The sequence below is a fragment of the Opisthocomus hoazin genome, chromosome 2 (genome assembly GCF_030867145.1).
Source record: "Opisthocomus hoazin isolate bOpiHoa1 chromosome 2, bOpiHoa1.hap1, whole genome shotgun sequence".
NCBI lineage: Eukaryota > Metazoa > Chordata > Aves > Opisthocomiformes > Opisthocomidae > Opisthocomus > Opisthocomus hoazin.
The window spans coordinates 91,468,025-91,483,738 of NC_134415.1; the positions used below are offsets into that span (position 1 = coordinate 91,468,025).

Sequence of the window (15,714 nt, forward strand, 5' to 3'; positions counted from 1 at the left end):
GCTTTGTAAATAACTGCTTTGCCAATAGATGGCATAGTGTCCTTTCCAGTGTGAGGAAGCTCCGGTTCCCCGTTTATTTACCTTGCTTGTTTGTTTCGCTAGCAGCAATTTTTTTTTTTTTTTTTTTTTTTTGAACGCATAAACGTCTCTTCGCATTTCCTTCCCCGGAGTACAGAAAACATAGGTATCTTTAAAAAGGTATATTGCAAAAATTAAAATTACAGATGTAATACATACTGTGAAACCTATAAAAATGCGTTTACAATGGTTACTTAAAAAAGAAATTTATAACTTTCATATGTACCTTACTCGTGCAATATGCAACTGCCATATGTTTCCCAGTTCCATAATTCAGTTTTTCCTGGACAGCTGGAGCAGGTAGTACTTTTTAAAGTACATTTAATGTAATATGAGAACTAGCTCTGACTAAAGACCGAGGGTTACCATAAAAAGACACAAGCCTAGCTTAAAAAATGTTGTTTAGCTACACATCATCTCTTACAACGCTACGATATAAATTTTCCCGTAGCCCCCCGTTACGATAAAACGGGGGTATACCAATAGCGTACCTTTTTACTGCTGAAATCCCAGCCTCGCAAACATAAATATTTCCAATTAGTGACCCTACCTTAAACTATAGTGATTTAAGGCTACCTAAGTTAATTTAATTCCATACACGTTTTCATATTTTTTCCTGAGACGGTCGTGAAAATACGAGTTAAATTTATAGGAAAGCAATAAAAGAAAAGGAAAGCTGGAGGTTTCTTCAACCCTCATTTAGAGTTTGCAAACGTTTATTTTGTGACCGGAGTAATGAAAAGGCTGTTTCTGAAAACCGTTTGTCTGAAACGAACAATAAATGTAAGTGGGAGCGTCGGGTTAGACACCGGAGATTTCCTTAGAAACGGTTCGCGCCCGCGGCTGCCCAACTCCAAACCAAGGTAGTAACTTCAGCGCCGTAAAACGCCATCGCCAGAATATTTACAGTTTTAACACGGGGTGCCCTTTAAACCGTGTTTTCGATTCCTGGCTGCAGCCCCTCAGCGTTCTCACCCTCCTGGAAAGCCGGCCGGCCGGCTGCGCGCTAAGCTCCGTGCCCTGAGCTTACTTCTGCCCCGCAGCAGAGCAGAGAGATTATTTATTTTTTTCCCCGCAGTTTTCAAACGAGACCCGAGGCTGCAGGGGCGGGGGGGGGGGTTGGGGGGTGTAGAGGCGCCCGGGCCGAGGGGCTGGGTGCGGGGCGCGGGGGAAGGCCGGGAGCGCCGCGCCGGGACCGGGCCGGGCGGCTGCGGCCGGACCGGGCGGTCGGCGGGCACAGGGGACCGCTCCCGAACCGTTCGCCCCCTCCGGGCGCGGTGCTGAGACGGGAACGGAGCGCTCCATGCCTCGCCCGGAGAACCCCGCTCTCAGCCCGCTGACGGCGGCTGTTCGGCGGGTTGGGGCTCAGCTTCGGGGCGACGGGCTGCGGCCGCAGCTCCGGTCCGCTGGGGTCTCAGGTGTGGGGGAAGGCGGCTCCGCTCCCTCCCGGCCCGGCCGCGGAGCTGAGCCAGTCGGGGCGGGCGCACGGGGCGCGGTGTCCGGGACAGGCCCCAGGGACGAGCACCGGGGGGGCTGAGCCCAGGGTCGCCGGGGCTCCGAGGCCCGGTCCGCTCTGCTCGGACACCGGAGGAGACCCCCGCCGCCGCTCCTGACCGCCGCCCCTGCCCGATGCCAGCTCCTCCTCCGCCGGGCTGAAGCCCCCGGGAGCGGCAAGAGCAGCCCGGCCGGAGGGGCCCCGGCGGAGCGGGGCGGGTGGGCTGAGGGGGGGCTTTCCCGCCTCTTTTAATTTTAAGCCAAGCTTAACCTTCTGTCAAGCCTGCTTTGAAGGTGACCTGTGTCTCGGGCAGAGCCTCCCCATGTAGCCTGACAGGAGGAAAACTGGAAGGTGCGAACGGGCCCCCGACCGCCCCGGCCCGGCAGCCGACCCGCAGCCACGGAGAGCGAGGGGCGGGGGGGGGGAGGCGCGGTCGGGGTGCGCAGGGACAGGGGCTGCGTGCCGTTCTCTCACCGGCACCCGGAATGTTTCTCCGGTTGGTAGCGTCTGACTGACTAGACCCCGTCAGCTACCTGCTGTCGGTTTTATACTCCACGTCTCCTCAGGGTGAAGCGATTAGGCTCACTGGGGGTAAAAAGCCGATAATGACATAAATGTGTTTTCCTTAGTGACCGCTCCTATGGTCCCCCCGCCGGGAAGCTACAGAAAATCTTGCCTTTAAAGAGAAAAGGACCCTGTGGATATTTTGCTCTCTGATGGCACTCGGCTGTAATGTTCGTAAAGACTTAGGGAAATCACGCTGTGAATGGCAAATCGCGGCCATAACCATCGCCTAAATGTCACTCGAGATTTTCGAAGGGAGCGGAGGAAAATATCTTTCTGGCTGAAAACAGTTTAAGCATCTTTTTTATTATTATTTTTGTCTTTTTTCCCAGGAAGTCTAAATATGCGATTCTCCTACATCAAATAAGCAGCGTTTCACCCAGCCGCCTAAAAAGCCAGACTGCAATTCAAAGTCCGGAAATAAAAGTAACCCCAGAAAGGTGTTTTGAATATATGTATTATTCCATTAGCAGATCGCTATATACAGGGATTCTTCTCTCTTTCATCATCCCATAAAAAAATTAATCGGACAGACATATGGATCACAGGTTGGTCGATAAATTTAAATCTACCCGGTTATTTAAAAAAAAAAAAAAAGCCAAGAAATAGAAACAATATGCCAGATATCACCCTGCAGAAAGAAAGGGAAAAAAAAATAACGAAGAACAACAAACGCCCACCCTTGCCGGAAAAAAAAGAAAATAACCCGGGACCGGCAACTCCGTGCCCAGAGGCTTCCCCGGGACCCCCGTGGCACCCCCGCCGCCCCGGCGGCAGCTCCCTCCCCGCGGCGGAGAGACCGGCGGCGGGGGTGGGGGGTACCTGGCCCCCCGGTAGGTCCCGGCGGCAGCTCGGGGCCGACCCCGCTCCCCCCGCCATCGTCCCGCTCCGCCAGCAGCGCGGCCCCGGCCCGGAGCCCCCCGCGCCCCCCGCCGGGCCCCTCCTCCACCCGCCATCCTCCGCGCCCCCCCCCCCCCCCGTGGGGTCGGTACCTGCTCCCGCGGGCCCCGCCGGGGCCGTCGCTGCGGTGGGGCGGGCGGCGGCGGCGGGAGCGCGGAGCGGGGCCGCGGAAGCTGCCGTCGGAGGCGGGGGGGGGGGGGGCTGCCGCGGTGCCCCCGGGCAGACCGCGTCCGGCTCCTTCCCTGCTCTCCCTACCGGTCCCATCCCCAGCGCGACGGCGCCTGAGCTCCTGCGAGATCCTCCGGCTGAGCGCGCTTCGACCGCGCTCGCACATCTGATTCCCGTCAGACGCGATCGCGGCTGGGGCAGGCAGAGCGGGCAGACTTTCGACCACGGAGCAGTTAATACGTCCCAGATTGAACGTGAAGATAAACCAGCTCCGCGGCACTCTGCGTCGGTGACAGGCGCTCGGCATTTTCTGCTCGCCCATCGGTTCAGAGCGACAGCCACCGCGGGAGAATGTGTGTTTTTTCGTAGTGATTAATTTTTCTCAGGACAAATTGCCATCTCTTCCAGTGTGGAGAGACTTAGCGCTCCTGTGGCGGTTTCGTGTTTTTTTTCTCCCCCACCCCTCCAATCAATTACCTCTCTGTCACATACCTATATTTTCACGTCCGGAAAGCACTTGTACAATTTTAACGCTGACAACCTTATTTGAAGGGATAATTTATCTCTAGGGCATCTTAATTAACCAGCCCCTTCCTCAGACTCCTTGACGGAGCGTCTATTGAAATCAGGGACAAATTTGCGTTTTAGGGATGGGTAAAATGCGATAGTGGAAAGCGGTTACGTCCCCTAAATGGCAGCTATTTCCTTTTTAGATTAGGATCAGAAACCTCAGCTGTGCCGCTCGACGGCCCGAACAGGACCTCCGAGACCGTAACACGGCGGAACAACTCTACGAATTTCTCTCTCTCTCTTGTGCCCCAAACAGCGAGGTGAAGCCGAGCTCCTGTTCCCCGAAACGGCGGGATTTGCCCCATAATTTTTTTACAGAAGGGGGATTACTATTATCTTTCCTTCAAAGTAGCATGTCACCCCTTTTTAGTTCTGCGGAGAAAAAAAAAAAAAAGGAGGAAAAAATATCACTGGACAAGAGCGAAAAAAAAAAAGCCACAACAAAGATCTCAATAGCTTTTTGCTTTCCCTTGGCATGTAAAGAAAATAATATCTGGCCCCAAAGCTTTAACAGTTTTGCTCACTGAGAGGTAGAAAAGGATTTTCCCCATAACTATTCCATGCACCTGAACAGGATTGTTATTAAAGTCGCTGCGGCTGGATGCGTCGGTGCTCGTACGAGATTCGGTTTAACTCCCGGTTTACTGGAGCTCCGGCGCCCGGCGGGCTGGGTGGGACGGGGGCCAGGGGCGCTGCGCCCACCGCCCCTCAGCCGCCGGCGTTCGGGCACCAGCGCGGCGAAGCTCCGCGGCGCGCAGCCGGGTAACGCCGACAACCGCTAATCCCCGGCAGCGAGAAAGGGCACGGCGTCATTTTTTTTAAAAGCCCGAACGGTTTTCTCGAGCGAAACGCAGCGCCCCGGCAGGCCCCCCCCCCCTCCCCCCGCCCCCCGCCCTTTCCCTCTGCGTTTCGGCGGGGGAGTTGGCGGTCCCGGCCAGCCCGGTCCCCGCGGGGGGAGATGCGAAGAGCCGTGTGTGTGTGTGTCATTAACGTTTATTGCGGGGTGCATCCGCCGCGGGGCTGCTTGGGCCTGGGCGCGGCGGGGACGGGGCCGGTGTCCTCCCCCCCCTCTTCGAGCCGCCGCGGCGGGGGCCCCCGGGCAGGGCGGCGGGGCCGGGGGCGGGGATAGGGGCGTAGCCAGGGCGGTGCGGATTGGTCGGCGGGCCGCCTGTCGGGCGCAGGCCCCGCCCCGCGGCCCCGCCCTGCCCCCACCGCCGCAGTGACACTAATGAGCGGGTCCTTCCCACCGGTCTCCTGCCTGGAAGTGCTGACAGATCAAGGCAACAAATTTCAATTACAAGCCCTAATTTGTGTCCGCAGAGCGTTTGTTACCCATGTCAGTCCTGCCTGGCCCGTCAGACGGGGCAGAACGTGGAGGAGGAGGAGGAGGAGGAGGAGGGGGAGAGAAGGAGCGCGTCTGCAAAAAGGAATAGATTTTTTTTTTTCTATTTAAAAAAAAAAATCACCCCCCCCCAAAAAAAAAAAAAAAAACAACTTGGCTGATAACTCGGATTTAAAAAGAAAGGCGAGGAAAAGCCCCAGCCCCTTGCCTGCGCGGTCGGGAGGACGGGAGGGCGAGGGTGCCGGTGCCGCCTGGATGCGCGGTCTGTAGGGGGGCGGGCATGGCCGACAAGCGGCGGTCCTCGCCCGGCACCACCATGAGCCTGAAGGCTCACGCCTTCTCCGTGGAGGCACTCATCGGGGCCGAGAAGCAGCAGCAGCAGCAGCAGCAGCAGCCGCCGCCGCGGCAGCCGAAGCGGCGGAAGCTGGGCGGAGAGGACGAGGCGGCGGAGGACGAAGCGGGCAGCGGCCGCTGCTCCAAGGGCTCCCCCGCCGCCGCCACCGCCGCCGGCCGGACCTGCGGCGAGATGGAGCTGGGCTGCGCCGCCCGCGCCCCCGCCGGTGAGTGCCCGCGCCCGCCGCCGCCGCTCCCCCGCCTCGGCTCCCCTCCCTTCCCAGCCCCGGCGGCCCGCGTTCCGCGGCGGGGAGCCGAGCGCGGCGCCCCGCCGCCCGGACGTCCCAGCGCGGCCCAGCGGCGTTCGGGTCGCCCCAACCCCCCAACACCCCCGTCCCGTCCCGGCACGCAAGGCCGCGGCCCAGGCCCGGCTCAGCGGGGCCCGCCCGGGGCTGAGGGAGCCCCCCCCCCCCCTCCCCGGCCCCGCTCGCTTCCTCCGCTCTCCCCGCAGGCGGCTGTGAGGAGGGCTTCCTGGCGGCCTCCCCGCCCGCCTCCCCCGGCGGCTCCCCCAAGGGCTCTCGGCCGGGCTCGCCGCCTCCCACGCCGCAGTCGCCGCGGGTGGATCTGCAGGGAGCCGAGCTCTGGAAGCGCTTCCACGAGATCGGCACCGAGATGATCATCACCAAGGCAGGAAGGTAACGGGGGAACGAGGGGCTCGGGGGGACCGGGGAGGGCGCGGGGGCGGCGGGAACTTCCAGGCGGGCAAGAAAAGTGGGGGAAAAACCGCAAGCGCCCCAGATTTCCGAGGCAGGCTGGCAGACGGGGGGTGCCGGGTTTCCCCCTGGCTGGGGCGAGGGCCGGGAGCGTCCGTGCGCTGCCGAGGGGAAGCTTTTCCCCCTTCCCGGTTGGATACACATGGCGAAAACCTGGGCAGCGCGAAAGCATCCGAACTTATTAGAAATTACCAAAACGTCTTTTATTGAATCCATATGCTGCCTTTCCGCGTTTTCGGAGGGGCTTCGTTAACGGTTGAAAGGCAGCCTTGGAGCTGCAGCACAAAGCCACGTTTGTCCGGAGAGGGTCCGGCCGGGGATTTTCTGTTTTATCTTACAGGTGCACCGAAATAACGGCGAAAACTAGTTAACCGCAGTCAGGTTTACCCTCCCCAATAACGGGAGATAGGATTTTTCTTTCCAGTAACGACTTTTAGTTGATTTTATATATATATATAGAGAGAGAGAGATTCGTTGTTGTTGTTAGAACAGCAGCAAACACTGGATAAACTGGAATGGATTTCAGGTTTATAAAATACAGAAAAGTACCTTTCGTCAGCTTGCAGGCGGCTCGTCACTAGGACTTTTCTCTCTTTTCTTTTTTTTTAATTTTTCCCTTCAAGAATGAACTTTCTTGCCAAACGCGAGCCAAGAAACGCATTTTTACGTCAAAACCACCGCATCTGTTAATTACTTATTTAATTACATCTAATTTTATTAATTACTTCCCTTTTTTTCCTCCGCAGAAAGTTCTAAATCGTGATTTTTTTTTTTTTTTTTAAATAAATTACGTCCTGGATTCGTCTCTGCTTTCAATAAAGAAGTTTTACTACACCTTTCAAAGGCAGAGCGGCTCTTGCGCTTCACCTTCGGCGGGCCGCAGGCGGGAAGCCCCTTCCCTATTAATCAAGACCAGATTGTTGGGTCACCCCGTGGCACCTCGGCTTTCCCAGCCGGGCGTCCCGGCGGGGGGGGGGGTGGGGTGTCCGGGCCGCCCCGCCGCGGGTTCCGCTGCCCCGCTCGCTGCCGCCAGAGCCGGTAACGCCGCCCGCTGCCGTCGGGTTGGAAGCCGCGGCGGCGGGTCCGCACCCCCGCCGGCGTAAGGGTCCTCCGGGGTGGAGGTGGTTGGTCGCACAGCCCCGGGGACGCGCTTCCAGCCGGTGATCTCCAACGGGGCTTGAAACGCGTGTGCTGCCGAAGTCGAGCCTCGGGACCCCCGAGTGATTTACTGTCTAACAATAAAGCTGAAATGATGTGGTAATAGCTGTGCTCCCAGAGCGTATCCCCGAACATACGGAGCATTGTTCGAGTTCAGCGCGCTTTCGAAATCTGTTTTGACATGTCGAACGGGCCGTTTCATGGCTCTGTAACGGTAATCGTCCGAAAGGACTCCGCAGGCTAAAAGGAAGAACGAGAAAAATCCCACCAACCGGTTACTTTTCCTAAATGACCATCCCCGAGTCTGTTTCGTATTAAAAATGACCTCTCTCTTCCCATGTTCAGGCGGATGTTTCCCGCAATGAGAGTGAAGATCTCAGGTTTAGACCCACACCAGCAGTATTATATCGCCATGGATATTGTGCCAGTGGATAACAAAAGATACAGGTATGGTGACTTTAAGGCAAAAGATCATACGATGCGAGCCACAGGGAGCTTGGCTACGGGAAGAAAACATTAACACTATATAAATTAGCAGAAGGTCGTGTTTAACTCTCCTTCAGGTTCCTGCATTCATCCCGGTGCATTTTAAAAAAAAATCATAACTGTGCCAAATACGCAAAACCAACTGAAATTCTTGTTGAAGCTCTTTGTATGTTTGCCTCATGTTACGTCTGTGCTGTGGGCAGATGCTCAGGCTTTGGCTTTCAGAGAGTGCGGTTCTGGTGCGGTCAGGAAATGTTATCGTATTTTGTTCCTCATCACGTCGGTGGGAATTATTTCCTATTAACAAATAAATATGAGAATGCAAATTTTTCTAGTGCTAAATGGCGTTAACATTAATAGCATTAATAGTACTGATATCTGATTTAGTGGCATATAAGCTTTCTTGGTCATGCTTCAAATTGATTATATCATTTAATTTAAAAGCTGTTTATCACTCGGATATTTGGCTGCTTGGATTCACAACGGGTAATGTTTCTCATTACCGTTTTTTAAAGAATTGACGGCCTTATAGTCTGAAGAGTGACGTGAGGAACAAAGGTAGTCGTTCTTCGAACACTGAAGAGTAGGAGTTCGGCGCTGAAACTCTCACTGCGGCGAGGGCAGTCGTGTTTCGAGGGAGCTGGCTGGGCTCTGCTGGAGCCAGTGGTCCTTGTGGAAGCGTGTGCAGGATCGGGCCCGCAGCAGCTGCTGGTGCGAGGTGTAGGTGTTTTGTAGGTCTCGCTGGACAGATGCGATCCCCTGCTCCGCGGTGGCCGGGAGGACCCTGGCCAAGCAGTTCAGCGTGGGCAGCATCAGGTCCCCACCAACTGCTGGTTTGATTGTTTCAACCCTATACTTAGCGTAATGCAGGGAAAACCGCCGCAGATTCAGTTGTGGAACTGGGAACATTTCAGACCCAGACGAAAAAGTTTGGCTCTGCAGGAATGCTGCCTGGTTTCCTAAGCAAACACTGCCCTGTGTTTTTTTGCGTGCCCCTACCTCATCGACTGCGATTTTGTCCTGTTCTCGTGCGGTGGGCAAGGCATTCCTTGGGACGATTTGAGATTTTGTGTTTTTCAACAAGGTGCAGATGCTGGTGCTGAGGATGTCTGGTACATACAGCTAGGAGAGGCTTTTCTGGCTGTAACGTAGAGAAAAATTGCTTTTTTTCTCTGCACCAGTCCACTGCAGCTCAAAAGAAAGCCCTTTTCTTGCTTTGTGGTGCATATGTGCTGCATTTACTTAGCTTATAATTCCTAGAAGGTCTGATCAATTCCTTAATTCATAGAAAAAGCGAGGTAATTATTCCCAAATTAATAAAGATTTCTGTATTAAAAACTAAAAGAAATTATTTCGAATATGAGTTGTTTAAACCTCATTGTATTTAAAATAAATACAGTCCTACTGAGCTGCAGTGCCTGCCAGTGTGATACATGCTGCCCAGCTAACTGAAGTAACCTAACGAAAATTGTGTGAGGGGCAGTATTTTCTCAGTTGGCAAAGTTAAATTTCTGTAACTACGTATTACGAAAACATGCTGAATCTTCCCGCTAAATATTAACGTTTTAAGTGTTTGACTTGACGCTGCTTTTCATTCTTTGCTGTGCGGTCTGTGATTATATTGACTGCTATTTTAACTTTGACTGCTGATGTGGCTTTACAGACTGTCTCGCAGATCTTTACTTTTGGAAGAAACAGCAGCAGTCACGTGGAGCCTACGCTTCAGCTGTCAGAGCAGACAGCAAAACTAAATGGAAATGAAGAAACTAACATCTAGGTCTAGATTTCTAGCAAAATTGGACCTTGTAAATACGTGAAACCTTAAGCTGTTGCTCAGAATATTTCATCTGTATTTATGACTTTATTTACTTTTGTAGGGGAAGCGTGTGTTCAGTATAGAGCAACAAATACTCAATAGATGAAAACTGTTACAACTGTTGACTGTATGATCTGGGGTTGAGAATTTGTCTCCAGGAGAGAGTTTCACCACCCTTCTAGATCTTAATTTTCCAGTTTGATACATATTGTATGGAGCGATGCATGTATTGGATCAGTTTGTTTTAATTTCCATTTATGCTGTTTGTCCCTTTCTAATAAGGAATTGAACTGTACAAACAAATGTTTTGATAAAGGCTTTCTTGTCTTTATTAAATACAGCTGAATTACTGGAATTTTACTGTACTTGAACAAAATACCTTGAAGCTTTTAATTAGTGCTTTTTAAATTGCCCTTTGAAGCGTCAGCCTCTAAAACAAGTTCTCTACCAAAGCAGACATTATTTTTGTTAGAAAATGACTTTGTCAGCATTGGCCTATCAAATGAAATATGGGCTGTGTTTTTTTTCTTTTTTAAGCCTTTCTGCGATACTATTCAAGAAAATCAACAAGATCTTGCAGAAACAACAAGAACATAGTTTGACATAGTTTCATTATTTTTCCCAGTCATAAAGTTCTTTCCTTTCAATAGCTTTATTTATAGACTCTTGTATTAGGCTCAACCTGTTAAATCTTCCAAATATGGACTTAATACTGTATTTGATAAATGAAGGACTAGATTCTTCCTTGTTTGCTGATGCCTGTTCAGAGCGGAGCTGTAGCAATCAGTGGGCTGACAGAAGCTTAAAGCTCAGTGTGGAGCCTAGTGTTAGGGCTATTACTGATTTTAAGAAGACCAAGGTCAGATGAGAGCATGGCGTTTAACCTTACTTTTGCAGATACCAGAACTATGTTTTGAAACTAAAAAAAACCCCTTTTATTTAGTCTCCTTTCATGTTTTGTTGATTGGTGGGTTCTTGCTGTGTGTATGGGCCCTGATTTAGTCATACTGAGTGGGTCTGATAAATTATTTCGTGTTTTGTGGTTACAGGTATTTGCTTTCTTTTTATAGGTATGTTTATCATAGCTCGAAGTGGATGGTGGCTGGTAATGCTGACTCCCCAGTACCGCCTCGTGTTTATATTCACCCCGATTCACCCGCCTCCGGGGAGACGTGGATGAGACAAGTCATCAGCTTCGACAAACTGAAGCTTACCAATAATGAGCTGGACGATCAAGGGCACGTGAGTACTTGCTCTTCTGCAGAATTATATGTAGGCACGTTGCTCAGCCCTGAAAGGCTCTGACGTACAGCTTCAGGGTGCCAGAAATAGGTTTGACTTTTCAAAGCTGTTTTGGAACCTCACCGTCCAGATCTAAAATCTGCTTACCTTCTGCTACGATAATTAACTGCTTATTAGAGCCTGCTGTTTTACTCCCCCCTCAAAAACAGAACTCCTTCTGCAAAGCCAGGCTTTACAAGGCTAAATTGCCTAGTACGAAGGGGCAGAATTGCTCTCATGTTTTCCCACCGAGTGTGTTACTCGCAACTTCTGCTCTGATCAAAAAGGACGCTAAAGTTCACAAGTGGCTAGAAGAAACATTAATAGTGTGTAATAACTTCATGTGAATAAAAATACACTTAACTATTTTCTTAGCCTAAACGTTTGTGTGAAATCCCACGAGGTGTTAATAATTGCAGTCAAAAACGAACAACATGGGAGCTGGGTTCACTCCGATAATGATTTATTACATACCTTATGAAGTAAGACCCTTTCACAGCTGAGGCTCATTACTTCTGAAAAGACTGGCGAAGACGTATGCAGTACGAGTGTTCTGTTTGCAAGTTCTAAATTGTTTAGTTATGACATTATCTAATGTGACAAAATGTGTTATGTTAATATTTCCTTTTCTCTTCAAAACTGTTGAAACATGACAGATGTGAGCCAGTATCTTTCCAGCAATCCCTAAAATAGTTTTACTTGACACCTTAGGAAACAATTAAAAAATGAGGATTGTTTTTAGTCGGGGTGAAGTCTTTAATTTTACAAAATCCCGTCATAAATGGCAAATGTTGGCTTCCTTTCAGCAGGAACATCGAGTTCCAAATGGTAGAGTTTTAAGATGTTGGAGGCAAGGTTTGAGACAGGATGTGGATTCCATTGTCCTTGGTGCAGCCCAATTTATTAAGCAGGACACTTTCTCCTTCACGGAAGGGAGTGAAAGAAAACGTACCTGGCACAGAGGACAAAGGTACTACATGCATCTGGCAGTATCATTGTAACTCTGTGACATTAAGCCAGGTATTTTGTAAATACGTAGGCCAAGTTTGAGATTTCCCCCCCCCGTTTGTGTTTGCAAAGGAGAGTTATGTGAGACTTGGCTCAGACTGTGCAGGAGCTACAACTTCTGTGTTACAGAGGCAAGAATACAGGAGACTGGCTGGGCTGAGCTAGAGAATGTGATGACAAGGGTAAAAAGCCTCTTTTTTGTATAATACTGTTCCTAATTTTATTGCACTCTTCCTTAAAAAGGACGTGGGGTTATTCACATCTCTGAAGTTAGCAGTGCTTTCCTTGAGGCTTGTAAGAAAGATGTTTTATATCACTTCTTTCCAGAAGACTCCAGTTATGGAGTCTCGTTTGGCAGCATTGGAGTTAAGATTAGCACGCGTAGTTCCCTTAGTTCCCCCAGCGTTCGTGTATTCGTGACTTTTCTTGAGTGGGAGCTGTTCTCCCTGAGTCCCGAGTCTATGTTAAAGGCTTTCAAAAGTGAAGCAGATGCAAATGGGTAAAATGTCACTTTTCCAAGAGAGAGCAGGCTGGCTGGTTTTTGCACTCAGTTGTTTCAGCGGGGCGATACGTGGTGCCGTGGTCCACCCATGCCCTTGCAGTTGCGGACTGCCCTCTGATAAAATCTCGGCTATGTGGAGAATTGTATTACTGTATTTTTCCATCCCAGATCTGAGCTTTTTTTTTGTGCTGAACCGAAACCTGTGTAGTGTACACAGCACACCATTATTCATAATGTGGGGGGATATAAATTTTCTGGCCTTTAGTTAAGGGTTTCGATTTAGAAACTAGTGAGGCAAGGCCCTAGTACAGTGATTTGAGACACATTGAACTGATTCAGAGCTACGGCAACGCCCCTCCTCCCCAAAATGGAAATTTAAGTATTAAAATAAAAGGACAAAAGAAGGATGACTATAAAATAATTTCGTATTTCTCAAATCTGGGAAATTGCAAACATGTCATTCATAATTACCAGAAAAGGCAAAAGCAGAAAGCAGAAAAGTGTCTCTTCCAATGGGTACATTTTTTCTTTTAAAGCTATGGTAGTGTGGAATGCTGTATTGAAAAAGCTGTGTAGCCTCTGAATGCCTCCAGCAATAATGGAAAACGAATAATCATATTTTGCGATGAATATAAAAAACAATTGTTTCTCATAAGCAGGAAGGAACCATTTTTCGCAAGAGGGTGCCAGGGGAGGGATGAGGGATTAGACGAGCTAGTGGTCAAGGCTGTACTGTCCCTCAAATATTTATTTTTACATCAAGCGTTCTGACTCTCCCACCCCTGTGGGGGAGATGGGGTATATTTTAGATTATTAGAAAGTTTGTTATTTTTCTCCCCCCCGCCCCGCTCCTGCTTAGGCAGAATGGCTCAGACAAACCTCGATGGGGTCTCTGTCATCAGTCCTCCAGTAGCTGAAGCAGTGTCGGGATTTAACTGTTCTTCAGGTGTGCTTTCCATGCTGTCTGGTTCTGGGGCTTCAATCCTTGTCAAAACTGTTCCTTTATTCTTCCTGTGCTCCTCAGAGGTGTCAGATTTGCAGAGTTTGTGTTAAAACTGCAGGGATAGGTTTTGATCTTGCACATGTTGAGGTAGGGAGCTTGCGTGAGATCAGCCCAGAGCCCTTTTACCTATTCTAGAGTATTAACTCTCAGAATCAGTGAGAGCAGTGACCCACGTCCATGGGAGTGGGGACAATATCTGCAAATAGACACTGAGGTGGTATTCCTGTGCGATATTTCTGTTGTGGTATATCTTATGGCAGCCAGCTCCCCTCGCATTGCGTTGGCCTGGGATTAGCGTCTTGGGAAAGGAGATCAGCCGTCTCTAAGACGACTTGCTTCGCTGCTCGAACGCTTTCCGGGCTCCTTGCTGCCTGCTGCTATTTTCATCAGCATTCTGAGTGGGAGTTCGTGACGAGGTAATTTTATAGCGCTGTTCTGCGGAGAGATTTTGAAGTACATCTGCACGTAGGACGCTCTCTGATACACGGGTTCCACTTGCAGGCTGAGGAGATGAAGCAAGATTTGTAAGGATATGTTTTCCTTGGGTGTTTTTGATCTCAAAAGGGAGTCCCTGCTTTGGAAAGGTTGCATGCTTGTAGATGCATTAAGGCCCGATGGCATCGTGAAGGCACAAACTGTGGCATTTGTGTCTTTCTTCCGAGCTGTGACGGTGAGGAGAGGTAGAGCTGCATTTTGCAGCTGATGCTGAGCAGCGCATGGTCTGGGTGCTCTTTGTGAATGCCTTTCACCTCTCTCTCATCTGTGGGGTAAGTGCTGCACGGTAAAATCCGTCTCTCCCTCCGGCTGGTGAGAGATGGCTGATTTTTCTGATTTGATGCAGTTTTCAGTCTGAATTTCAGTAGAAGGGAAAAGTTGATATTTTTGGTGCTATTTTCCATGCTTTTCAACTGAGTATTTTTTGGTGCAGAGGAACATCTTTTAACTTTTAGTGAAAATGAGGCTGTTAGCATGTTAATTGTTCCTTGGTGGTTGGGGTTTTATTTTTTTTCTCCATTTGAAAGTGGGGTGAGGCTGGAAGCAGAGGAGGACTGTTATTCTGCCCAGACTTGGCTCCAAGTAACGAGCTCTGCTTACAGTCAACGGGTAGTTATACGTTCTGGTCACAATGAAAAGCTGGGAAACATCAGCATTTGCACTTGCAGTTTTTGTCTTTGTGAAGAGGGAATCCACGCTCCTTGGCCTCACACGCTTCCCTGACTGCAGAAAGCCTGAATGCATGGGCTTTGCATGGAGGATAAAGGAGGATTTCTGGCAAAAACAGTGGCAGGGGCAGGACCATGCTGGTGTTGGGGACATCCCTATGTAGTCTGTGCGCTGCCAAGCTGCCAGGGATTGGCATCTCCCTCGCGAGAGAACATGGGGATCTCGCTTGTTGTGGCTGTGACGGTTGTGCCGCGGTGGTGCCAGCGCTCGTGGTCAGCTCTGCGGCCTTGTCATGGCAGCATCCCTCAAAATCCACGTTATGAAGGGAATCCCAGCTGTGTGTGCCGGGATGCTGCCTTGCCCTGTCGCCTACCTGCGGGCTCCCTGCTGCGGCGTCTTCTGCCTGGTGATGATGCCTTGATGGCCGCTGTGGTCAAAGGGTAATTTTACCTTTGGCGGGAGAGATTTATTCCCCCGTGAAGTATTTTGGTTGTGCCGTGTGAGGGATTTGTGGAGCAGGGCAGGCTCTTCAACTGTGAGTTGAAAGTAGGGCCGGTTCGTGTCTGGGGTTTGGTGGGACTCATGCCAGTGGGCGTTTTTTGTTGTTGGCTCTTTAGGGTAAGAAGAGAAAGCTGCTGCTTCTGCAGATAAGCTGTTAGATCCCATTTATACTGTTAGATGTGCAAGCGATGCAAAGTGAAAAGCCAGAATCTCCTTTTCCTTAGCTTTTTCTTCACAGTACCTTTAGGTGATGCTTAGAACAACAGAGCTAAGCGGTTTTCGGAGCGGGTGTTGCATCCCCTTCTCCTCTTAAGTCTCATCTTCATAGTGTTGCTCTTTAATTCACCAGGGCACTGCAGCTATGTATTTTTTCCTAGGAATTCAGAGTCCTGATCATCAACAAAGATCCCATTGTACAAGGCATGGTACAGAATCAAGGAAAAAAAATATTCTTGCTGTGGATTTACTAATCGTCTAACAGCGGTGTCAGTGGAGGAAATTTCAGTATAGCACAGAGCCAAGACAGGTTGCTCTTAAGAGATGATGAGGATCAGTGTAGCTGTAATAGCCAC

At 50.5% G+C, this 15,714-nt stretch overlaps 1 protein-coding gene across 3 annotated transcripts in view; it reads left to right on the forward strand.

Annotated features, from left to right (window-relative positions):
* Nucleotides 1–5,269: 5,269 nt before the first annotated feature.
* The window catches only part of TBX18 (T-box transcription factor 18), a 32,347-nt gene continuing 21,902 nt past the window's right edge, over nt 5,270–15,714 (forward strand). For all 3 annotated transcript variants that reach the window (XM_075410551.1, XM_075410543.1, XM_075410535.1), the window contains exons 1-4: nt 5,270–5,677; nt 5,962–6,145; nt 7,727–7,828; nt 10,754–10,925. In XM_075410551.1, coding sequence (XP_075266666.1) covers nt 5,398–5,677; nt 5,962–6,145; nt 7,727–7,828; nt 10,754–10,925 — 738 coding nt within the window. In that variant the 5' untranslated portion in view covers nt 5,270–5,397. The remainder of the gene's footprint in view (nt 5,678–5,961; nt 6,146–7,726; nt 7,829–10,753; nt 10,926–15,714) is intronic.